General features: G+C 55.7%; 7 protein-coding genes across 7 annotated transcripts; 3 read left to right on the top strand and 4 right to left on the bottom strand.

Annotated features, from left to right (window-relative positions):
• Nucleotides 1-786: 786 nt before the first annotated feature.
• On the bottom strand, nucleotides 787-3,328 carry BCV69DRAFT_284684 (alfa-D-galactopyranosidase/beta-L arabinopyranosidase). Its single transcript, XM_025493134.1, has 3 exons — nucleotides 2,725-3,328; nucleotides 1,881-2,651; nucleotides 787-1,761 (listed from the first exon to the last, which is right to left on the bottom strand). The coding sequence occupies exons 1-3, from the start codon at nucleotides 2,833-2,835 to the stop codon at nucleotides 976-978; spliced, it is 1,668 nt and encodes a 555-aa protein (XP_025345862.1). The 5' UTR covers nucleotides 2,836-3,328; the 3' UTR covers nucleotides 787-975.
• BCV69DRAFT_60218 (hypothetical protein) lies at nucleotides 2,999-4,000 on the top strand. The gene has a single exon (XM_025495388.1). The coding sequence runs from the start codon at nucleotides 3,163-3,165 to the stop codon at nucleotides 3,670-3,672; it is 510 nt and encodes a 169-aa protein (XP_025345861.1). The 5' UTR covers nucleotides 2,999-3,162; the 3' UTR covers nucleotides 3,673-4,000.
• Nucleotides 3,755-10,874, bottom strand: BCV69DRAFT_262660 (hypothetical protein). Its single transcript, XM_025490722.1, has 2 exons — nucleotides 8,797-10,874; nucleotides 3,755-8,726 (listed from the first exon to the last, which is right to left on the bottom strand). The coding sequence occupies exons 1-2, from the start codon at nucleotides 10,597-10,599 to the stop codon at nucleotides 4,245-4,247; spliced, it is 6,285 nt and encodes a 2,094-aa protein (XP_025345860.1). The 5' UTR covers nucleotides 10,600-10,874; the 3' UTR covers nucleotides 3,755-4,244.
• A 672-nt stretch (nucleotides 10,875-11,546) lies between these two features.
• On the bottom strand, nucleotides 11,547-12,784 carry BCV69DRAFT_60197 (hypothetical protein). Its single transcript, XM_025495387.1, has one exon. It carries the CDS (start codon nucleotides 12,725-12,727, stop codon nucleotides 11,642-11,644), a length of 1,086 nt encoding a protein of 361 aa, XP_025345859.1. The 5' UTR covers nucleotides 12,728-12,784; the 3' UTR covers nucleotides 11,547-11,641.
• A 106-nt stretch (nucleotides 12,785-12,890) lies between these two features.
• BCV69DRAFT_284682 (hypothetical protein) lies at nucleotides 12,891-15,672 on the top strand. Its single transcript, XM_025493133.1, has 3 exons — nucleotides 12,891-13,020; nucleotides 13,133-14,777; nucleotides 14,853-15,672. Exons 1-3 carry the CDS (start codon nucleotides 12,991-12,993, stop codon nucleotides 15,557-15,559), a joined length of 2,382 nt encoding a protein of 793 aa, XP_025345858.1. The 5' UTR covers nucleotides 12,891-12,990; the 3' UTR covers nucleotides 15,560-15,672.
• On the bottom strand, nucleotides 15,613-17,878 carry BCV69DRAFT_284681 (hypothetical protein). Its single transcript, XM_025493132.1, has 2 exons — nucleotides 16,584-17,878; nucleotides 15,613-16,501 (listed from the first exon to the last, which is right to left on the bottom strand). The coding sequence occupies exons 1-2, from the start codon at nucleotides 17,683-17,685 to the stop codon at nucleotides 15,795-15,797; spliced, it is 1,809 nt and encodes a 602-aa protein (XP_025345857.1). The 5' UTR covers nucleotides 17,686-17,878; the 3' UTR covers nucleotides 15,613-15,794.
• A 284-nt stretch (nucleotides 17,879-18,162) lies between these two features.
• Nucleotides 18,163-21,974, top strand: BCV69DRAFT_284680 (putative ISW2-ATPase component of a two subunit chromatin remodeling complex). The gene has a single exon (XM_025493131.1). It carries the CDS (start codon nucleotides 18,551-18,553, stop codon nucleotides 21,923-21,925), a length of 3,375 nt encoding a protein of 1,124 aa, XP_025345856.1. The 5' UTR covers nucleotides 18,163-18,550; the 3' UTR covers nucleotides 21,926-21,974.
• Nucleotides 21,975-22,284: the final 310 nt, after the last annotated feature.

The raw sequence follows: 22,284 nt of genomic DNA, 5'->3' as shown, positions 1-22,284 counted from the left end.
AGCTATACATCTACTCACATCAGACCGTAAAAGTATAAGGAAGACCGCCAGTTCTGTTTTCAAGGTGCCGACTTGTGAGTCTGTTTTGAGCAACGTTGGATGGCAAACAAAAGGTGCCCGTTGATGTCGCAGGATGCAGCAGGAACGTACAGTGGCTTGTTGTGCCACATCCTCGCACTTGAGATTACTAGGCTACAGTACAGTACATGTGTGAATGCTGTGCCGAAAGACAGACAGTATAACGCGATTACCGCAAAGCTTACTGGACCATTGCATCAGCATCTGATCGGCACTGTCAGACTCTGCTGTTGGAGAAGATGCTGACTGCTGTGCACTGCGCTTGCGCATCAAAGAGAGGGTGGAAAAAGAGGGTACAGTACAGTGCCGTGCTGTGCGGCACGTTACTGTACCGTCGAATCGTGTTGTCGTAAGATGGTGCCGTTCCGCTGATCTTCGATGCGCGTCAGGAGAGCAGCGATGTACTGTACGGTACTGTACGCAGCCTACTAGCACAAGTTGCACAATTCCAACAACTTCATGTGCGGCAGCTGTTGAGCTTGCTGTGACAGATTGTGCACCTTTCTTCGAGGTACGGGCATCGAGATCAAGATGCATATTTGAGAAGCACATGCTAAGCTTTCACAGTGTGTGAAGAGGTCACGCAGAGCGATGTTACCGTGGTTGATCTGGGTATCACTAACGCACGGCGATAAATTTGGACGTGACGATCCGTTGTGACGAATCGAGAAAAGAGTGACATCTACTTGAGCTCTTAGCATCAGACATGAGTATCGCGCATTGTCATTGCCTTCCTTTACAGCACGCCACAAGATGGATACAACCAACGGTCCCACGAAAAAACGAAATGTTTCGGCAACCGTCATCACACCGCACTGGTCGCGCAGGAATGAGTCCTTCACGCGGTTGAACGTGCCCTATCAGAACAATGAGTAGAAATGGAATTCGTAGACTTGGCTAAGCGACAATGCCAATGCGGTCGATGTCTGGTGCGTAGCGACTGAGATAGTGACCCCCACTGATTGCAAGGGTGTTGGACGTTCCAGGCTTAAAGCCACTCAGATCGACTTTGAAGCCCTGCCATACATCTTCTCCCCAGTTGTATCCCGACAGAGGGAACAGCACCTCTTGCGGACTTCCTCCGTTGACTCTGACATTGGCTCCAATAGCAGAGGTGCTGTTCGTGCCAAGGTAGGAGATGTTGGCGTTGACATAGTCAAAGAAGACGGTCTGAGTAGTCCCCTTCGATGCGACATTGTTGAAGGTGAGAGTGCCGACGTAGCCGACGTTCTTGCCCCCGCTGCAGCCAGCACAAGCTTGTGCTACAGCACCTGCTGACAGAGTAGCAGCCTCGGCCTCATAGTATGTGAGAGTCGGCGCCACAGCGCCCGACACCACGATGTTGGAGAGTCGTAAAGCAATGACTCCGTGAGGAAGAACAGTGCCTGCGAAGGAGGAGACACTTGTACGTCGCTGTTTCGACCAAAGCTCGTACATATTGGCGGTGGAGATGCCGAATTGGGTAAAGTTGATGGTGTATGAGCGGACTTGGTTGCCCTGTTCGATCAGAAGGACAATGCGGTCCCCGTTGGCCAAAGTCCCTTGGTATAAGTCATAGGCATTGGAATAGCGCTGTACAAGCTTCACAGGCTCTCCTCTGGTGTCCTGGTTCAGCGCAATGACGTCAGTGTTCTTGAGAATCGTCAGCGTGTTTTGCGATGCGGTGCTCAGGTCCGTCGAAATCTGTCGGGAGTGTGCGAAGAAATGTCAGGGCTAAGGATCGACTGCCATTACTGCTTTGCCATTTATTTCCAAGGCCGTTCTCGCGCACAGGACTTTATGTCATGAGACGAGCTACGTACCATCAAAGGACTTTTCAAAGCCGCCCAAAGCGTGAAGTGCGTTTTCTGCTCTTCGAAAGTCAGTACGTTGTTACCAATCTCCAGGAGGTCCGCATCGGCATAGGATCGCGGTCCGCTGAGTCCCTTGTTGACGATGTTCATAGCCTGATTTGAGATACGAACGACAGAGACCCAGTCGTTACTGATGTCGTCACTTAGGCGGAAACTGGTAGACAGGTTGGCTGTCCATTGCGCAGGGCCTTGCAAGCCGGAAGAGCTCGAGTACGGAACGCCCCACTGGCAGACCTCCATACCACCTATGCCCTGAGCAGTCAGAGCTCTGGACATGACACTGTAGCGGGTGACAAAGTCCGATGATGGAGTCTTCGGTGCGTTATTGCGGCCATCAACGAAACAATTGTCAACCTTGACCGTCACGGTGCCGAGTGACTTGAAGAAGGCGGCATCGGCGGCTTCATGGCCTAGTGAACCGATCGCTCCGCGACTAGGGTCGGTGTCACAGCTCAATTCGCCTTCGTCGGTATACATTCCCCAAGACATTCCAGCAGCTCGTACGTCGTTGGCAAGCTTCTGGAAGCCGTTGGGGAAGCGATCGGTCACTATCGAAATGGCTCCGTTCGAGGCGTTTCGAAAGCTTGCCTGCCAACCGCAGTCGACTTGGAAGAGAGAGTATCCTAGTGAGATGAGATCGTTGGACTTTAACGCATTGAGGTTTGCTCTGACCTTGGTCTCATTCGGAGCACAGCCGTACGCGTTGTAAGAATTCCAGCCCTGCCATCAACACGAGCAGAGTGAGGTCTGTCAGTGGGCAGCCAGGTAACACTCAGCGCGAAGAGAGCCTTACCATCTGAGGCAAAGCGCCGACGCTATCGTTGCGCTGCGCCAGAGCTGGCGCAGACCACAACAGTACGGGTGCTGTGAGGACAGCAGCTAACGAGACCACTGAGGTACGCATTGCTGAAACAGAAGGTCACAATTGGCTGGTCTGAGGGGTAGGGGGGTGGGTGGATGTTGAGAAAAAGGGTCACTCCGCATGCTCCACGAGAGCCCTTTTATATCTCTGCCACCGCGCGCCTAGTCGGTCCTTGCGTACGCTGTGTGAGTGGCCGAGGGATGACTGAGGAGACAGCAAGGCTGTGAGAAGAGAGCAACAATCGGCAATGCTGAGCGTCACAATTGCTGGCGTGAGGAATGTTCCTAATGTGGGGCAGGCGATCTCCGAAGCGGGGAAGGTGGAGCCCCGACCGATGGAGAGAAAGCCGACCTCTCCTGGGCGTTGCGTATGTGGGGTGGTGCATGGAGGAAGTCAGCTGACATCCAGGTTATGCTGACCGGGGAACTGGCCTGCTCAAGCACAAGCGACCGGTGTTCTATCTCACTTCTGGGTGGCAGCAGCTTGCAGCACTTCATCTCATCAGTGTTCTCGTCCGCGGCCCGTTCGGCGTCTTGCCTAGCCTCAGTGGGTCAGTCCGTCAGCCCTGCGTCAGCCACGCGCGCAACGGACCTCGGGTACAGCGATGCCGCCCGGCGCCTCGGGGAACTCGTGGTGACTGCTGACTGGAGGCTCTCCCGCGAACGAGTGTCAGCAGATTGCGACTTGGATTTGATGCTACGCCCGCTGTCCCCGCTGTCCATCGGGGAACGTTCAAATGCGCCCGGCACGACTGACGATTCTGGCTTCCTCCGCATGAACTCCAAATTGCTCAACCGATGGCCTTTGACCTGTGGATGCACGCAGTGGTCGCAGGAGACCCGAAAGCCGGAGCGCAGACTTGCGGCGTGGGCGTCATGAATTGCTATGTGGTGCCTCTGACACTTCACCTCGTGGAACATGTGGTACGGTGACGATGTCGTCATTGCAAATCTCCTGAGGTGCCGAGCGCTGCACAATACGCAACAAAGTTCCACCATTTTTCCAAGCCTCAAGAGAGGAGCGAGCAGTCCTTGTGTGAAAGGATGCGGAGACACAGTGCGCTGGAAAATAATGCAAATTCTGCAATGGAACGTTGCTAGACTCTGGACGTAGAGCCGCAGGAGCGAGAGTGTCGCTGACGAGGTGACATGCGTCGAAGAGTGTGATGGTATTCGTAAGAGCCAAGTCAGTATGACGGTCGCCAGAACGAAGCAAGCACGAAACACCTCTAGCGAACCCAGTGGCGACACAACCTTTGCCGCTGCGCTGCACTGGTCTTCTCTTTCTGCCTGGTACAGCACTCGTGCTGGTACCGTGGTCGACTTTCAAGCGCAGCTCGAGATTCAAGATAGTGCGCGCATCTTCTATGCAAACAGTGTAGACAGCGTGCATTCATTGCTAAAGGCGAAGCAGAGTCTTTATGACAATACGTAGGCGGTGAACAGAGAGGTCTAGTCTTGCTCCGGAGGGGTAGGAGCGAACGTGGCATCCGCACTTGTGGGCCGATGAATTGGCACGTCCTCCCCCAACCTCTTTTCAGCAGCGTGCACATCCGCAGCGAGCTTGGGTGCTGGCGGGTCTCTCAGCTTGAACCGCGGCTGCTGCTGCTGTTCGGCATCCAGTGAGACGGTGCGCAACCCCTTCTCCCTGTCCCTCCCCTCCTGGATCTTCCGCCTCCTCTCCCGATCCGACTCCTCATCGATCATGCCCTGTGCAACGCCTACTTTATAGAAGAAAGTCCGCAAAGCCTCCCCGATTGAGGTAGGGAGCGGTTCGCGCGAAAGCAGATCGACTGCGAGCGGAAAGAAGATCTTAGCATGATGCGTGAATACTTTGCCCCCCATGTCTTTAGGGCCCGCAAAGCCGGGGGATGCAGACTCGTCGTCATTGATCTCTTCCCCCTCGGCAACGTCGTGGAATGTGCAGAGTCCACTGAACACTTCGGCTACGACGGGCGTCCAGGCTGCAACATTCCTTCCCTGCGTCTCAGGATCGAGAGGAAGGTAAGAATTGACGACAGCCTCTCCCAGAGGGACGAGCGTCTTTCGGACCTTGGCCCTCAGTAGTCGGTGCGATGGTCGCCTATCTCCATGCAGTCTCACCAGCACATTGATCAGGGTGGCAGCGGAGGAGCTCTCTTGCTTGAGCAGATTGGGCAATTGCTTCATGAATCCGACTTTCCAAAGCGCCATGCGCAGCTCCTTGTTCGAATTGAATTTCCTACTGAAGTGATAGCTTTTCTCCAGCACCTCCATCAGCCTGAGAAGCTCGGCAGGGGGAATCAATTCATACACGATCGGCTTTGCCAACAGGCTATGCGTCGTCTCGATGAGCAGCAGCTGCAAAACACATTTGACAATGATCTGCTTGAAGGCTCGTCGCCGCTCCGATGCTGTCAAGCTTTGCCGGTGGGAGGTATAGTCCGGCTCTCCCTCATCCGCGCCTGCGCCGGCAGCTTCAGAAGGAATGACCCCCGGGCTTAGGGGGTTGATAGCTGCCTCTCCCGAAGTGTGAGATCGTGAAGGGCCGCCTGGTGAGGCTGCGACACTCTCGGCTCGCAGGGCAGGATCAAAGAGCTGCTGTGCTGTCGTAGTGCGGAATAGCTCCAGGAATGTATCGACGACCTCTGTCCATTGGGGATCCGACAGTTTGCGAACATTCGCCTCCAGCAGCTGTTGGAGGCATGATGTACCGATGCGAGCAAGAGTGTCATTCTCCTGACAGATACAGGCGCAAAGCAGATTAAGTAGCTTGGGCAAGAGCGACTCCAGCGTTTCGAAGTAGTACGTCCAAAGGGTGACGAGATTGCGCAAGGCCTGAATCATCGTCGTCGAGAGCCAGACGCTCATATCCTCCTGCGTGCTGAACCTCGACACGTCTGAGCGCGATCGCAAGACGGCAAAGATCGGGAATATGACCTCTTGGCATACGGTTGCCCAGAAATCATGCCTAAATGTGGAGCCGTATCGTCTCAGGATCTCAAAGAGGGAGTCCAGCGCTACCCTCCGCACTTCAAGATCATCGCCGTTCATAATGACGTCGTAGAAGCTAAAGAGACTTGGGAACCAGAACCGTACCATCGGATCGTCAGCCGGAGCTTGTGCTTGCGACGGACCAGGGTCGTTGTGAGGATGTAGAGGGCAGATTGGCGAAGCGAGCATGGCAGGTACAATGGAGGAGAGGAGCTCTACACTACGGAGAGCAATCTTCTGAGCTTGTGTCGCTTTGGCAAAGTCGGTCAAGCAAACCGTGAGATCTGCGAAAGCGCCGGCTTGAATAATGTCGTCGAAGTGATCAGTATAAAGGCCGCGCACGAGCTCGAAGCCGCTCGTCGCCACCCTTTCAGACGACTTTGCGGACGCGGCTAAAGTACCTAGCAATGTCCTCCATCCCGAGCGCATGTTGTGAATCCGCGAGAGGATCATCTGCTGAATACAACTGAGTACCATCTCCTTGGATTCAGTGCTCGTTGTATTGCGCATTGTGTACTCGAATGGTTTCAAAAAGTCCTTTTGGAATTTGAAAAGAGGCAATTCCTCCAGCTCCAGAAAGCGGTTGGACAATTGACGCAGCGAATCGAGGGCAAAAGCTGAGACTTGTGGTCGTGGGTGAATACAGACTCGGTTGAAGTGCTGCCCAAGGACGGCCCAGATGGAGCTCCACTCTAGTCTGATGCGGTTCATATTGTAATACGAGATCTCGACCAACTTCTGGAGGGAGAAGAGGCGCGGATGCTCCGTCATGCTCGAAGACTGGATCTCCTCCCACGAATTCTCAACGAGGCATTGCACAAAGTCGACGATAGCTTCACCGGAGAGTCTCGCAGAGGATGCAAAGACCATATCGGCAGCCACAGTGACCTCCGTCGAGCCTCCTGCTAGGACGACGTCCTCATCGGGAAGGGTCAACGGGGCGCGGCCATTTGCGCTTGCTGCATTGCGAGAATTGCGTCGTCCAACATCTGGTATTTGGCGCTCGTCGACGCCTCCTGAGATGAGTTGGAAACGCTCCAGCTGACTCACGCAAGCGAGCACTTCTCGCCAGCTGCCTTTCAGGTAATTGCCCTCAGTCTGAGCGATGCCGAGTAAAGTTTTGATCGCCTCGACATTCTTGTTTTTCATCTCGCCGAGATTGTTGAGGAAGGTGAATTTCGCTAGAGTGGTGATAAACGCGTTTCTCTCCAATTCCATCCCGAAGAGACAGACGATGTGGATAGCATCACGGAATGCAGCTAAACAGAGCGCAATTGTTTCTGCATCGTCGGACTCTTGCATAGGGCCAGAGACACCCGCGAGAAATGCCATCCAGGCGACTTCGAACATCGGTCGTACATGTTCAAAGTGGCTCGCAGAAAAGAATTGTTCAGCGGCGGCGCGCTGTTGTGGATGGATGCGCCGTTGAGCTCGGACCATCGTTCTGAAGAGAGCCTCGGTCTTACTCGCCATGCCCTCGGACTGCAGAACGTATGCCTCTCGTTGCAGATCCCTACCCACGGTCGCAATGGCGCCGGCTAGGCCTGTCGCTGGTGGTGGCGCAGTGGTACTAGCTGCAATTTGTTCGTCCTTCATTTTGATTTCGTTCGTCTGAATCTCCTCAAAGACACTACGAACGTATTCCTCAGGGAGACTCTTGCCATCGTCGATGCCTTCGTTGTTGCGCACAAAGTCCTTCAGAGTCATGCGGTGCTTGACTTGGGCATTGTGAGCGTCTGTATTGAGCATGATAACCGAGTAGGCAAATACGTAGGCAGTGTCGGCATTTGCAAAAGTAGAAGGGTTGCCTGCGACGTAACGCTCAGCAAACTTGAGCATGTATCGATCGATCTTTTGAGACTCTCCGGGTAGACGGAAAGCCTGGAGGAAGCGCCGCAGAGCCGTCGTGAAAGGCATATTGTCAAAGTCCATCAGATCCACAAATGCGTGCATCGTGGCGATATTTTCAGCATCGCCTTCCCCCAAATATTCTCCGATCTGAGCTTTGTTCAGACCATCAGCGTAGAGGAGGAACCGAGCGATGTCACTTGGCTGGCGAGACCGAAGGAAGCCGTGCTGGTGCAGGAATTCAATACCTCGCTTGGGTTTGAAGTTGAATTTACGAATTCCTTCCAGGAGAATGGTCTTGCGTTGCTTGGCGTCCTGAAAACGAGTCGGATCATCATCGGCCGAGGCTGCCTTGCCGTTGACGTCTGGTGTGGCAACTCGCGAATGGTCAAGACTCGCTCCATTGGAGCCAGCGCTGTACCCTGACGGCTGCGACTCTCTAGAGAGCCCAGTCAAGTCATCTCCTGGTCTTATGTCCTCGCTGGTTCGAGGTGAATGAGAGCTTTGCCCAGTCTCAAGGCTGATACTGGCATTGCTGACGCTGCGTGGTAAGGCCATTGTCGATGTTGACTGATCAGAAGCAGACGCTCCCCTCTGAGACCACACTACAAGCGACCGCAGAACAGCACAAAGACAGTCTAAAGATTGGCGCTTCAGCCTCACTTCCACCGGACTGTTGCCCTGTCCATCGGCTCCACCAGCGCTCGAAGAGGTGACGTCGGACGAAGCGACCTCAGAGGTCGAAAGCTGAGGCGGCAGTGTTACGTTACCGGGCCCAGAGCTAGAGACGTTGCTTGATCTGCTCATCCGGCTTGCTGCAGGAGCATTCTGCTGATCAGCTTCAGCGGCCAATTGCGCTTCTCTCGCTTTGTCTTTGACTTCTTGGCTGAGATGGGTCTGACTGATCTTGGAGATGACAGTGATTAGACGCTCGTAGACGTTGTCGAGGGCTGTACGATCACAGTCGTAGTTGAGGTAAATCTCGACGAGGGCTTGAGGATTCCGGCAGATCCGCATCAAGATGCTCAACAAGATGCTCTTCTGTGTAGTGGTGGACGTTCGCATCTCCAGGATCGGCAGGAATATCTCGCTCAATAGAACCTCGATCTCTTTCTGCGATTTTTCATGTCGGATTAAGTAATTTCAGCGTGTGTCCTGCCGATTGCTAGGACTTCTCACTCACCTTCAGCTTCGTTCGAAGTCCATCTAGGACTCTCCAAAAAATTTCGCAAGAGACCTCGAACACCTGGTTGACGGGCGAAACGGCGTTCCGACTGAGACTGAGACAGAGGTACTGTTTGACTGCCTGAACGAGTGGTGTCCGTTCTCCTGTAGTCGAGCTTGACAAGGAGATGCTTGGGTCTTGGAATACACGCAGATGACCTTGCAGAATTCCCAAAATGAGATGAAGAGCAAGAAGCTTACTACGCATCCCGTGAGAGCGAACATCACGCTCCGAGTCAGCGGCCAGCGGCTTCCAACTGAGTTTGCAGAGAGCCCTCAAGACCAGGAAGGCGTCTTTGGTCAAAAGCTCCTCCTCTGTCAGATCACTTGATGCTACTCCGACCAATGTGGATTCATCTGCAACTGACGCAGGCTTCTCAGCCGTGCCTTCTCTTCTGTCGCCTTGGCCTGTAAGTCCGGATTGCAGTCCCGGAGCTTCTTGGTCGAAAGAAGCTCGTGTCTCCAGGTCTTTCAGCGTCACACGACCTTCTTCGGATGCCTCACCAGCCGACTCGGGTCCAGATTGTTTGGTCAGAAGCTGACCACCGCCATTCGCACTGCCAGCTCCGTCCGGGCCAGCTCCTCCCTCGGCTCCGCTCGGCGGCTCACGAATCTTGACTCGACCAAAAGTAGAGCTGCACATCTGGGTCAAGACGCCTTGAGCAACGGCTTGCGTTTGTGGGTCCTTGGAGAGGAGGAAAACGTCATATGCCGTCCTAACGGCTTGCAAAAGCGAGCTCTGCCTAGCAAGACCAGCCAAAACCAGTGCGAGCAGAGCTTTGAGCTGCTGTAGGCTGACTGCGCTAGGGCTTGTCGGCGGCAATTGGCATATAGTCGTCACGACGGTATCGGACAAATCTCCCTGGCCTTGTGCAGAGCCACGCTCCCCGGAGAAGAAACCATAGCTGACCATCTTCCCAACGCAGTCTAGTGCAGTTGTATGCGTCGTCGTACTTCGGCCAGGCTCGCAGGCGAGCCGGAAGGGCTCGAAGATGATCCTCGGATCATATTCGGCGCTCGAATCTCCAGCAACACTCCTGACGAGGTCACGAGCTGATTCGGCAGCCTCTCGTAGTTGCTTTGCAGCGCTCTTGGAGCCTTTGGCGTCCTTCGATGAGATCAATTGTTCCAGTGCCGCAAGGATGAAGACGGAAGGTCCGCCAAGGGGGACTGATGAGAAGCTCCGCGACTTTGGTGTCGATTCCACAGCTACATTCGTGTCCTCTAGCGTCTGCGTAGGTTTCACAGGGATCTTTCCTGAAAGAGACTCTGGCTTGCCCTGATCATCGACATTTGGGGCGGCCACTTGCGACTGCTCGTCGGATTCGGGAACAACGGCTTCGGGTTCAGATTCGACTGGCTGCTGTCGGTCTAAACCTTCAGAAAGCGGCGGAGGGGTCACGGCGCCTGCCTTGCTCTCGGTAGCCTCCTGATTCCGGATACCACCGTTGGTAGTGGACTGTTCTTGTGCCGAGGATATGCGCCCTTGAGGCAGGATCGAGGTCCCAGCTGATAGACTTGGTTTACCCGTCTCGTGACTGTCCTCTTCGGCTGCCTCTGTCGCATGTTGAAGTACTGGAGCAATCGCCGTTGTGTCTTCGACTGCCGAGTCCGAAGAAGTTGCTACAGGTGGATGTGAATCTGCCGCACCCGAATCTTCTAGGGAGGCGGCGGCGGCATACTCCACGTGCGGATCTTGCGATGCATGGTCGGAGGTGCCGTTCGGCTCTTGCGACGTGCGCAAATGGTCCTGTGGGTCCATAATCCTCGTCGCACTCCCCTGGACCGAGTGGACAGCGTCCGGAATGGATCTTCCTCGTAGGGAAGCAGCTGAGGTCGGCGCAGAGAGATCGACCGAGAGGTAGAGGGAGGGCGGTGGGCCTTTGCTGGGGATGCGTGGCAGTGGTACGGGGCTTCCACGCTGCTCTGGATCTGTACGATGTCGACGATGACCTCGGAGGGCCTGCTGGTACGAGACGGGTACAGTGGTAGGGAGCAGAGGAGGGGTGTGTGAGCGTGTGTGAGCGTTGGCGTGGGTGTGTTGCGTTGCGTGCGTTGCATTGAGCCGAGGCAAAAGGCGCACCGACCCGCTTGTGTGTGCGTCTGGCCGACGCGCGGTGCTGGGTGGCAGCCACGACGCCCATTCCGTGCCGATTGCACCCCGCACCGCCTGACAGGTGACAGATTGCGAAGGCGTGGTCAAGTCACCTGAGAAATACGCAGACGGGAGACAGAGTGGCAACAGGACCCTCTCTCTACATTGTATGCTGACAGTAAGACCCAGAGGCAATTGAGCAACAAAGTTGTGCAGACGTCGCTTGGAATTGGAACAGGAACACTCGTCGCAAATTGCTTGTGGCTAGCATACAGGATCGAAGGCCAGGCAGTAATGCGCTCAAAAGAAGAGAATGGCTAGCGTAAGGTCCCCAAGCGTCCGCCTATGTATCAGATTGCAGGAGCTAGCGCACACATCCAGGATCGCTCTGAAGAGTGGGCCGCTCTCGGGACTCGAACTCAGCTTGGCTTCAGCCGAGGAGACTCACTCGCGTACCAACAGCAACACACTACTGGCCACTATTCAAGGACAGACCTCAAAGGGACGCCACAATGAATGAGACGGGTATATGATTGAACGGCGAATCTTACTCTGGAGTGGGATGGGGTCACGCCGCGATGAAAGATCAGAGCTGGCCTAACGTTATCGAGCTAGCCAGACTCCCAGTGCAGAGATCTCAGATCGTCACATGTCTCCCGCGTACGGGAGCTGAATCTTGGTCTTGCGCCTACTCAGATCGAAGTGCTTTCTATGAAACCGACGCCTTGACAGTGTTGATCATGTTGATAATGGTCGGTCGGAAGGTTGCTAAGAACCAGCTCAGCACTCTGTTGAGGAGCAACTGAAACAGGTACATCACCTCTGGACGGTGTACACTACCCGTCCAGATCTCAACAAGGTGTACACCTGCCTTTGCGGTCGACTTGGCGGAAGCTGGGTCAGTCGTCTTGGGGGGAATCTCGTTTGCGTGCAGATCGAATGCCACGAGAACTTCGTATATAGGGCCTCGAGAACAAATGACAATGACCGGCAGGCGTTCGGACATTCGAGAACCTCCCAACTCGTGATATCGATTTCGAAGACTCTGTATCATTGATAGTGCCTTGGCTGCTCCGTAAGATGCCTGATTTTCTGGAGCCACAAGATTCCCAGTGTCCGGTTCAGCCTCGTAGATGAGGCAGGGAAAGGCCATGTCCGGACGACCGGGCGAAGGGAAAGCTTGTACACCGCGAAGATTATACCATTGTGTGAGAAGGCTCCGAGACAGAGGTTCGTCTGCATCTTCATCAAGAGACGTAGGCAGGCCAAACGCGAGGTCGGGCGTCGGAGTCGAAAGGAAGAGGTTGGTGTCGCTCGTGGGGCCGACTTGAGCGTCAAACCTTCGGTCCTGGCTTTTGATGAGATGATCATGTTCGAGTACACTCAGTACGCGCCTGTTCAGTTCCATCCAATCAGACTCGCTCTTCAAGCGATAGTTGCTGACTTGTCCGGCAAGGGTCACGGCCGATTCTCTCAACGGGTCATCGGTCAAGGTAGGATTGGGCTGGAGCACAGCCGGAGCGGGGCCCCCACCAGGGCCTGCGAGAGCTTCGGCGAGTTGCAAGATATGAGCTGGCCAGTCCTGCATGGCAACCTCTTCGACATAGACGTGCGCTGATCGGAGGTTGATGTCGCGGTAGCTTCCAGATCGCACATACGAGCTCGCTGCTGAGGCTGCCCAGGGTGGGCGAGACTTGAGGCTCTGCATCTGGCTGAGAGCGTGGCTGTCGTCGCTGAGGGGAGAGCTGGAGTAGCCGCCAACCCGTCGACCGGAGTTGGAGCCTCGGTCAGACATGGCGAGCGGCAATACGGCTGTACGGCAACTGTGGTGTTGGTGTGAGGTGAGATCAAGTGGCTTCCAAGTCGGAACGGAGCGGAGGGAGCAGGTCAATGCAAAGCGGGCGCGTCGGGGTGCACGGCCATTGTGTGCCGGGAGCAGTGTTCCCTCTGCTGCTGCGTATCGCCTCTGCTGCCCATTGTCATGGTCTTGTCATGACCCAGTGATGCAATCGGAAGCGTCCTGATCCGGCACTCCTCCTCCTCACACGCTCGCCAAGGATGGCCGCCTCGGTCGAGGAGTTCGTAGAGGTAAGTCATGCATCCAGCCAGGCCTAAGCAATGGGCCCTGCGCTGCCCAAGAGAGGCCCCAGCACTGGCTCCTCACCATCGCCCACCTCTCTTCTACCCACCGTCCATTCAGCTACTCTCCTCGGAGCAGCATGTGGACATTGCTCGACTGCGGCACCTCTCCAGGCATGGCGTCCATCCTGCAGTGCGTGGCGAGGTATGGATGTATCTCCTCGGCGTCCTCTCCCCGGACAAGAGTCAGGAGATGACTTCTGTGCGAGCCCTCTACAATACCTACGACGGCCTCTTCTCCTCTTACTCGCACCCACGCTCCTTTTCGTCAAAGGTGTCCGATCTCATTCGACAGGAGGCAGAGCGAGTCTGGAGGCATCGCGTACCTCACGACTTTGACTACCTCCGCGGAGATCAGCGCACACAGTACGATGCATCCTCTTCACATCATCCGCCCGAGCTGCCCAAGGCCAAGGAAGGAAGCATCGGTCGATCCTTGCCCACAAAGGCCAAAGGCGCACGCGATCGCGGCCCTCTGAGGCCGATCAGGGCGATGAATTGCCACGGCCTCCCCAGTAATGCTGGCAGCGGTCCAATCCCCTCGTCCACGTCCTCGCTGGCAGCACAGGAGCATCTGTCACAGGCGGCCATAGAGCATGACGAGCTCAAACAACACTTCATCAAGCGCATACACAACGTCCTCAGCGTTTGGATCGGCAGGAAGTCGTCGGAGCAAAGAGAGGCTGCAAAATTGCGTGAGAGGCTACTGCAGGAAGCAAGCGTAGCGAGACAAGACGAAGCGTCAGGCTCGGGCGATCTCTCATCCGAAGAGACTTTATACCCAGGCAACCTCCTCTCAGCCAATGAAACGGCTTCAGAGGGCAGCTCGCTAACCTCACGAGATGCCGATACGAGACCCTACGCGGTGGCTCTGCGCCGATCTGGAGAAAGCGAAGAGGTGTCAACCCCTCGTCCTCCTCGGCAACATTCAGAGTGGCCGGTCGAGCAGAGTGCAGGCTATGCAAGATCACTGCCTGGACGAGTGGGTCATCCAAGTCATGTCGAGGAGCAAGCCGTCGATGACGACAGCGGGGAGGAGCCTTTTGACCCTGCCATGGGCATGGGCGTTGAAGACAACGACGACTATGGCTACCCAGACGATCTCGCCCCCTTCGATAGTCCGCATGCACACGTCCGGAATAGATCGAGAGCAGATAGCAAAAGGGACTCATCTCGACTTGCACACCAGGCTTCGACGGATGGAGACTCCAACTCTGCATCTGATGGCGCGGGCCTAGGCAGCAGCGTTGCTGACTCGCAGCCGATTCCCATTGCAACGGCCAACGGCGAAGATCAAGTGGGCCTCGGAGTCTCAGGGTGGGATCAATCAAAGGCTCTTCCTTCTTCTTCTTCTTCCCCTTCCCAACAGAACAGTTCCCGCTTCCACACCCGTCTTCACTCTTCTGGGAGGCCTAGGTCGCCCCATTCGGGCTATACCTCTCCTCATCGTGCTCGGGCAGGTCACCTCGGCTCACTCTCGCCCAGGCCTCGATCACGTGGCTCTCCGTCTTCCGCCGGATCGGACGAAGAGGCTGATGGAGAAGAAGAAGAGAGCCGTGCAATTGACGAGGAGCTTCTGCAGATTCAGGAGAGGCTTTGGTCACCTCATCTGGTGCAGCTGGCCAGTCCCTTTGTGCTCATCAGCGGCAAGAAGAGGGTGGAAGCTGGGATCTTCTTCGCCTTTGATAAATTGATGACTCTAATCGGTGAGACACTTGATGAGCGAGCGATCGCCTCGGCAGACTTTCACTGACCGTCTCTCCTGTCCTTGAGTCATGCAGAGTCTCGTCGCAAAGCTTTCCCTATCTCACACATCCTGGCAACCTTTCACTCTCTCCTCCGTCGGACTCTTCCCGACCTCAGAGCCTACTTCGACGATGAAGGCCTGGACGTGACTCCTTTTGTCAAAGGTTGGCTGGAATCCCTCTTCAGCGGACAGATGAAGCTCAACGAAGGGGGATGTCTGCGCCTATGGGACGCCTATTTCTCATCCCTACCAACGATGGATCTCGTGTCCTCTGCTTCGGACCAGAACCCTCCTCCAGCAGGAGCAGCGATGGCGGCGAAGAAAGGTCACTATGGAGTTCAAACCGTAGACGACGGTGAAAATGCGGCCGTCCTGCCACCGTCGTCCTCGACGCCTCTCTCGCTGCACCTGTACGTCTGCCTGGCCATCCTGCTGCATTGCAAAGACACCCTCGAGGAGCTAGACCGCTCTGAATGCGAGTCTTTCCTGCGTGGTCTGCCGGATCTGGACGTGGAGAAGATTCTCAACGAGGCTGCAAACTTGCGGCTGAGTCATCGGCAGGCCATACTCACCTGTGGAGAGGGAGAGGGGGATGTGGACGTGGACGGGTACGGGAAGGAACAAGGACAGCGAGAGATGGAGCGTGCAATTTGGAGGGAGATCATGGTCGAGGAAGAGGTGGTGGGGCAGGTATCGGGTGCAGGGGAAGGATTTGCAGAAGAACAAGAAAGGTCGTCTTGACACCGTGCTGCTCCTTCTGCCGAGGCGGCGACGCGGATCATTTCAAATAGTACTTGTAATGTAATATGTGATTATGTAGTGCAATGCGATACATCCAAAGACACAAGATCTAGATGCGAAGACGACAAGAAGAGACAGTACGAGTAGAGGTGCTTCGGCGGGCGAGCTTGACACCACTAACGACATGGGGTATATAACAGAAAGTCCAGACACGAGCACAAGTGAGACATCACGGTCAGGCGAGGTCTCCAAGCAGCCAGCCTCGAACGACTTCATCCACTTTTTCCTGCGCCCGGGGCATGAACGTCGACGGGAGTACATTGAAGTGTGTGGGCGTATCAATCGCCTCCAACAGCGAAACCTCTAGTGATCGGTTTGAGCCGGCGGCGCGCTTTCGTTCCTGGGTCTGTACGGATTGGGCCTTGGCGACAGAGTCGAGGTTGCGGGAGAGGGAGGCTGCTTCACCGCAAAAGACGGAGTCTTTTCCGCAGAAGATGAGATACCTCGTGGCTGGAATTGTAGATGGTCCGAAAGGGGCGGTAGATCTACCCAAGAGAGAGAGAATAGCCGTATTGAACGGTCGTGAATCGTCAATGGGTAGACCGGGACTGAGGAGAGGATGCTCCAAACCAAGTGAAGGTATGCAGGACAGAAGAGTCTTTGCTTTCTCGCGAGGCTGTGTTGACAGACGCTTGGCAAGGGACTTCTGCTGATCGTACGACCCAGCAGGCGCATACTCATCTTCCAGCGAAGGAGACATCGAGGACGACGAGTCGAGCTCGATTCCAGAGTCTGAGTCTTGTTGAGAGGGCACGCGAGGGAGTTTAGAGAGGCGATATGACGCACTCGGAGAGACACTGCTGCCGCTGACTGGAAGGGCAGAGGAGGTGTAGAAGCCCCTTGCTTCGCGAGAGAGACGAGGCGAGATGATGTCGAAGGCAGCTGTTCAGAGGTGGATGACCAGGACGGGTCAGTCTAAGGACAGACACCTGTTGAATGGTTTCGTTGCACTCTTTGCACTCACCATTCGTCTGCCATGTGGGACTCCTCATTGTCAGGTCGCACCAGGGTGTCCACAATATGACCTTGCCAGGCCGACCAAGGTCGACGCCTTTGCCATCGTTGGCCAGAGCGCTCAACCATATCATCAATCCCATCGCCACGCCCGCTCCGCTGCCTTCGGCTGTGAGACAAATATTCTCTGGCTTGAAGCCGAGAGTTCGCACGAGGTGAACGTATGCCTGCAGAGCGTCGTTGAGGCCGGCGGGGAAAGCTCCCTCTCCAGCGCTGGAGTAGGGTACTGGCTTGCGCCAGTTGACGCAAAGCGTTCGTAGACCAGAGAGATTGACGAGATTGCAGGCCAAGAGCCCCGCGACGGGGTCACGATCTGCGTAGCTGGCCCCGGACAACAGCAGTATCACCCGCTCATCCTTCCTGGCTGCTCCTGCTCCGATACCGCCGCAGGAAACGGCTGGCTTGAAGGACTGTACAGCGTGGTGGTGTACATTGCTTGCTTGGCTCTTCCAGATGAAGACGGCACTACGTGAAAGTAGTTCGTCCCTGCGAGAAGTCTTGCCATTGGTCTGAGAAGCGCGCGAAGGTACCGTCACTGCTACTTCGGATGGAAGCGCCTCCAATGTGATGGATATGCCCCCAATGGACCAGCCCTGATGCTTGACGCCGAAGAGGCTCTGCGAAAAGTACGGAATGAGCTTCTCGGCTGACGGGCAGAGATGAGTACGGGACAGTCTAGTGAATGCTGGTAGGAGGTGTGAGACGACTGCGACCGAGGCAGTATCGCGGAGCGACCAGTTGCGAGCTCGGCGCACGGGGAAGGAGAGGCGAGGTGGACCACCTCCCCTGGCCCACATGGAGCGATTGAGAAAGACGTGGCTGGTGACTGCGAGACCGAGGGAGAGGGGCAGGAGGATGAAGACGTGAACGAATGCTGCAATCAGCTCGGGTAAAGCGTGTACGGATGCGCGGGAGATGGGAGACCGAGGGAAGAGAGACAAGACTGCGGAGAGGGTGATGTCGGCATAGGTTGCTTCATCTTGTTCTTCGCTATCTCTACATTGTTTGTTGACTTCGAAGTTGCCCTGGACGGCGTCATGATCAGACGCCATCTTTGTAGTGGGCCAAGTGAGCCGGATGATCGAGAGTGTGGGTGCTGGAGATGTATGGATGTGACAGACTGATTGCTGAAACGGTACCGCCAGTGGCACGGGCGAGGAGTGCGGTGCAAGTAGATGTGCCTTATCCTCGTCTGCCTGTGCGGGGGAGGAGAGGGTAGACTAGCATCTACTTCCGCACTTGCAGGGTCTGCGCTGCTGCATGATCGCGTAAAGTGGGGCGGTGCGGGTGAAGGAATCAATGCCGGCATTGATCGGACGTGGCGCGGACGGGTCGGAGTGTGAATGCCTGTGCGACGACGGCGCGAATGTGAGCGGAACGGGGGGGGGGGGGGGGGGGGGGGGGGGGGGGGGGGGGGGTGGGGGGGGGGGGGGAGAAGACGCGCATTGGCTCCTGCCTGTGTCGCTGAGTCTGACAAGCACGTCCTTCCTCCTCGCCCGCCTGCCCCCGCGCCCCCCGCTTCCGAAGCTCTGCCTGCCAGACGTCTCTGCCTACTTACGTGGTGAGTGAGTGGGAGAGCATCCACGCCTTTCCTCTGCTCTGCACCACCACCACCACCATCACCCGCCATCGCCACCTCTCGGCACCTCGCTCCCCCCTACACGTCGCGGCATCTCATACCTAGCCAGAGCTCCTCACTACTTCGTCCTTCTCCGACGTCATCTCTTCTCCCGTTCGCGGCTTCAAACACCAAGAGTCACGCGAAATCTTCTACACGCGCGTTCCTACAACAGCATTCGACGCCGCGAATGCCATAGAGGCCAATACACCAGCTTCGTCTCGACACACCACAGGAAGAACTGCACCCTCTCCCCGGCGCCTGCACATAGTGGCTCCCCTCGCCTTGCAACATCAGACATGCCTTCTCCGCCCACATCCAGCTCAAAGATCCCGGCGGTAGAAATCTCAAAGACGACGACGCCCTCGATAGGCGGTCTGGACCAAGATCAGCTGTCAGACTATATACCCGTCTCCGGCGAACTCAGTAGACAGCCCACAGCAAGCGCAAGCGTCAGCAGAGTCCCTTCCAAGGCACCCAGCGCGACGAGCGAAGATCTGGACGAGGAAGATGGCGAAGAAGCAGACGCCAGCATGAGCTACGGCGGTGCGGATGGATCGCCAAGCAAGACCGCTCGCCAGATGGAAAAGGAAAAGGAGAAATCTCAGAGGGCAGAGGAACGCAAAGTCAAGGGCGAAAAGAAGGCAGCCCAAGTCTCAGACCTCACTTCCACCCGTGAGAAGCAGCAGGCTCGCAAGACGGCAGACTCCATGAAGAGGTTCAGCTACCTCCTGGGTCAGACCGAGCTCTTCCAGCACTTCATCGACATCAAGAAGGACCGCGACCCAGAATTCGCTAAGCTACTCGAGGAGAGCTCCGCACAGAGTGCAAAGGGCAAGAAGCGAGGAGCTTCCAATACAGGTGGCTCTCGCAGGAGAAAGACGGAGAAGGAAGAGGACGAAGAGCTGCTCAAAGAGGGCGATGAAGAAGACGCGCCCTTCACCTTCCACGAGAGCCCACCCTATGTGAAGGGTGGCGCTATGCGCGACTATCAGATTCAGGGTCTCAATTGGATGATCTCCCTCTACCACAATGGTATCAACGGTATCCTTGCAGACGAGATGGGACTAGGTAAGACCCTACAGACCATCTCCTTCTTGGGCTATCTGCGCGACTACAAAGACACGCCTGGCTACCATCTGGTCGTCGTGCCCAAGAGCACACTTGACAACTGGCGCAGGGAATTCGAAAAGTGGGTGCCAGGCTTCCGAGTTGTCGTACTACAAGGTACAAAAGAAGATCGAGGCGACATCATCCAGGACGTCATCCTGCCGCAGAAGTTCGACGTACTCCTGACCACTTATGAAATGTGTCTGCGAGAGAAGGGTTCCCTCAAGAGGCTTTCTTGGGAGTACATCGTCATCGACGAAGCTCACCGTATCAAGAACGTCGACTCCATGCTGTCGCAGATCGTCCGAACCTTCTCCTCTCGCAGCCGTCTCCTCATCACCGGAACGCCCCTGCAAAACAACCTTATGGAGCTCTGGAGTCTGCTCAACTTCCTATTGCCCGACGTCTTCTCCTCGTCTGCAGACTTTGAGACCTGGTTCAGAGGCAAGGGAGATGAATCGCAGGACGTAGTCATTCAGCAACTGCACAAGGTCTTGCGACCTTTCTTGCTTCGACGTGTCAAAGCCGACGTAGAGAAGTCCCTTTTGCCAAAGAAGGAAATCAACATCTTCGTCGGATTGACCGAGATGCAGCGCAAGTGGTACAAGAGCATCCTGGAGAAGGACATTGATGCCGTCAATGGCGGTGGCGGCAAGAAGGAAGGCAAGACGCGCTTGCTGAACATTGTCATGCAGTTGCGAAAGTGTTGCAATCATCCCTACCTCTTCGACGGAGCTGAGCCTGGACCGCCCTTCACTACCGATGAGCACTTGGTGTTCAACTCGGGTAAGATGATCATCCTCGACAAGCTGCTGAAGTCAATGAAAGCCAAGGGCTCACGAGTCCTCATCTTCTCGCAAATGAGTCGTGTCCTCGACATCATGGAGGACTACTGCTTCTTCCGTGACTACCAATACTGCCGAATTGACGGATCCTCAGCTCACGAAGACCGGATTGCTGCCATTGATGACTACAACAGGCCAGGCAGCGAGAAGTTCATCTTCCTCCTCACCACCCGAGCAGGTGGATTGGGCATCAATCTCACTACCGCCGACGTCGTTGTCCTCTTCGACTCCGACTGGAATCCCCAGGCCGACCTCCAGGCCATGGACAGAGCTCACCGAATCGGTCAGACGAAGCAGGTCTATGTCTTCAGGTTTGTCGCTGATAAGTCGATCGAGGAGAGAATCCTGGAGCGAGCAGCTCAAAAGCTGCAGCTGGACAAGCTGGTTATCCAGCAGGGTCGGGCTCAGCCTGGCAAGAGTGCCCAGAACAAAGATGAGCTCGTCGACATGATTCAGCACGGCGCCGAAGAAATCATCAACTCCAAGAATGCAGTCACAGTAGATGAGGACATTGATGCCATCATCAAGAGCGGAGAAGAGCGTACCACTCAGCTCAACGACAAGTACAAGTCGTTCAACCTGGACGAGCTCAACAGTTTCAAGGGTGGTGAGACGGCCTATAATTGGGAAGGTGAGAACTTCCAACGACCTGGTGGGTCTGGGTCAGGAAGCGGGCGACTGCCCCTATGGATTGAGCCCTCCAAGCGAGAAAGGAAGAACAACTACTCCGTGGATGCCTACTTCAAGGAGGCCATGCGGGTCGGGCCATCGAAGCCTGCCAACAAGACGCCCAAGCCTCCTAAGCAGACTAGCGTCAATGACTGGCAATTCTTTCCGCCCCGATTGGCTGAGCTACAGGCGAGGGAGACTGCTGCTTATCAGAAGAGCATCAACTACAAGGTCCCCTCGCGCGAGACCAAGGAGGGTGAGAGCCCTGAAGACGTAGAGCAGGAGCGTGAAAAGGAACAAGCTTTCGTCGATCAGGCTGAGCCTCTGACGGAAGAGGAAGAGCAGGAGAAGGAGGATCTCGCGACGCATGGCTTTGTTGACTGGACCCGTCGTGACTTCCAGCACTTCATCCGCGGTGCTGAAAAGTTCGGCAGGTCAAAGTATGCAGACATCGCCGGCGAGATCGAGACGAAGACAGAGAAGGAGGTGCGCGAATACTCGAAAGTCTTCTGGGACAGGTACACCGAGGTACCAGACTACCAGCGCCTGGTGGAGCGCATCGATGCCGGAGAAGAGAAGCGCAAGAAGGTCGCACACAGTGAGGAGCTGCTGCGCAAGAAGGTCGGAACAAACGGATTCCAAATCCCATACGCCAATAGCAACAAGAGCAAGACCTTCGACGAAAACGAGGACCTCTTCATCTTGCAGCGTCTGGCCGAGTACGGGCTCAATGATGGAGAAGTATACGACAGGATCAAAAAGGATATCGCTACCTCGCCTGGTTTCCGCTTCGACTGGTTTATCCGCTCACGCACGCCTGCCGAGCTGTCCAGACGTTGCACCACTCTACTGGGTCTGTTGAACCGAGGGGACGGAGCCGAGGAGATCAAAGGCGGTGCTACAGTCAATGGAGGCGCAGGTGGTGAAAAGGGCAAAGGTGGCAAGAAGAGGAAGGACTTAGACGTCAATGGAGGTGGCAGCGGGGCTGGAAGCAGCCGAGCTTCTACTCCGGCCGGAGCGGCAAGGGGCAAAAAGGCCAAGAAGGCGTGAGGTAGACATGGCGGTTGCTGTAGTAGCAGTGAGCGGTGATCAGCTGCGTAATAGATTTAGTCAGAACAGTGTGATCCGAGTAGTAGACCTGACGATGCTGCTGCAGATCGTCCACCTTCGACGTCCACACAGCAAGATAGCGCACTGCTCAAACGCGATGGCGTCGTAAGGGCCAGTTGAATCAGAGAATGTAGAGCGTACACAGGAGAAGACAACGACTCTGGTGTTTTCTCTCTTGTGGTGTGGCATGGCTGTAACACACATGATGCCGTCGGACCGCAACGTGCCACAAAGAGCGTTGAAGACGTCTTCCTTTTGCGTTTGATTGATTGGCTAGGGTCAGGAACTGCCTAGTAGTA

This window comes from Pseudomicrostroma glucosiphilum, assembly GCF_003144135.1.
Source record: "Pseudomicrostroma glucosiphilum strain MCA 4718 unplaced genomic scaffold BCV69scaffold_14, whole genome shotgun sequence".
In the NCBI taxonomy this organism is placed as follows: Eukaryota; Fungi; Basidiomycota; class Exobasidiomycetes; order Microstromatales; family Microstromataceae; genus Microstroma; species Microstroma glucosiphilum.
Note: the sequence above shows the minus strand (reverse complement) of the source record. Positions and strands in the feature narration are given on the sequence as shown.

Bases quoted from the DNA above. Each gene is read 5' to 3' on its own strand.
- BCV69DRAFT_60218 (XM_025495388.1), top strand. From the start codon at position 3,163: ATGTGGGGTGGTGCATGGAGGAAGTCAGCTGACATCCAGGTTATGCTG.
- BCV69DRAFT_284680 (XM_025493131.1), top strand. From the start codon at position 18,551: ATGCCTTCTCCGCCCACATCCAGCTCAAAGATCCCGGCGGTAGAAATC.
- BCV69DRAFT_284684 (XM_025493134.1), bottom strand. From the start codon at position 2,835: ATGCGTACCTCAGTGGTCTCGTTAGCTGCTGTCCTCACAGCACCCGTA. The intron at 2,652-2,724 runs GTAAGGCTCTCT...TGTTGATGGCAG, and splicing joins TCGGCGCTTTGCCTCAGATG to GGCTGGAATTCTTACAACGC. The intron at 1,762-1,880 runs GTACGTAGCTCG...CACTCCCGACAG, and splicing joins CTTTGAAAAGTCCTTTGATG to ATTTCGACGGACCTGAGCAC.
- BCV69DRAFT_284682 (XM_025493133.1), top strand. From the start codon at position 12,991: ATGGCCGCCTCGGTCGAGGAGTTCGTAGAG. The intron at 13,021-13,132 runs GTAAGTCATGCA...CCGTCCATTCAG, and splicing joins CGGTCGAGGAGTTCGTAGAG to CTACTCTCCTCGGAGCAGCA. The intron at 14,778-14,852 runs GTGAGACACTTG...TGAGTCATGCAG, and splicing joins TAAATTGATGACTCTAATCG to AGTCTCGTCGCAAAGCTTTC.
- BCV69DRAFT_284681 (XM_025493132.1), bottom strand. From the start codon at position 17,685: ATGGCGTCTGATCATGACGCCGTCCAGGGCAACTTCGAAGTCAACAAA. The intron at 16,502-16,583 runs GTGAGTGCAAAG...ACCTCTGAACAG, and splicing joins TCCCACATGGCAGACGAATG to CTGCCTTCGACATCATCTCG.
- BCV69DRAFT_60197 (XM_025495387.1), bottom strand. From the start codon at position 12,727: ATGTCTGACCGAGGCTCCAACTCCGGTCGACGGGTTGGCGGCTACTCC.
- BCV69DRAFT_262660 (XM_025490722.1), bottom strand. From the start codon at position 10,599: ATGGACCCACAGGACCATTTGCGCACGTCGCAAGAGCCGAACGGCACC. The intron at 8,727-8,796 runs GTGAGTGAGAAG...GAAAAATCGCAG, and splicing joins GACTTCGAACGAAGCTGAAG to AAAGAGATCGAGGTTCTATT.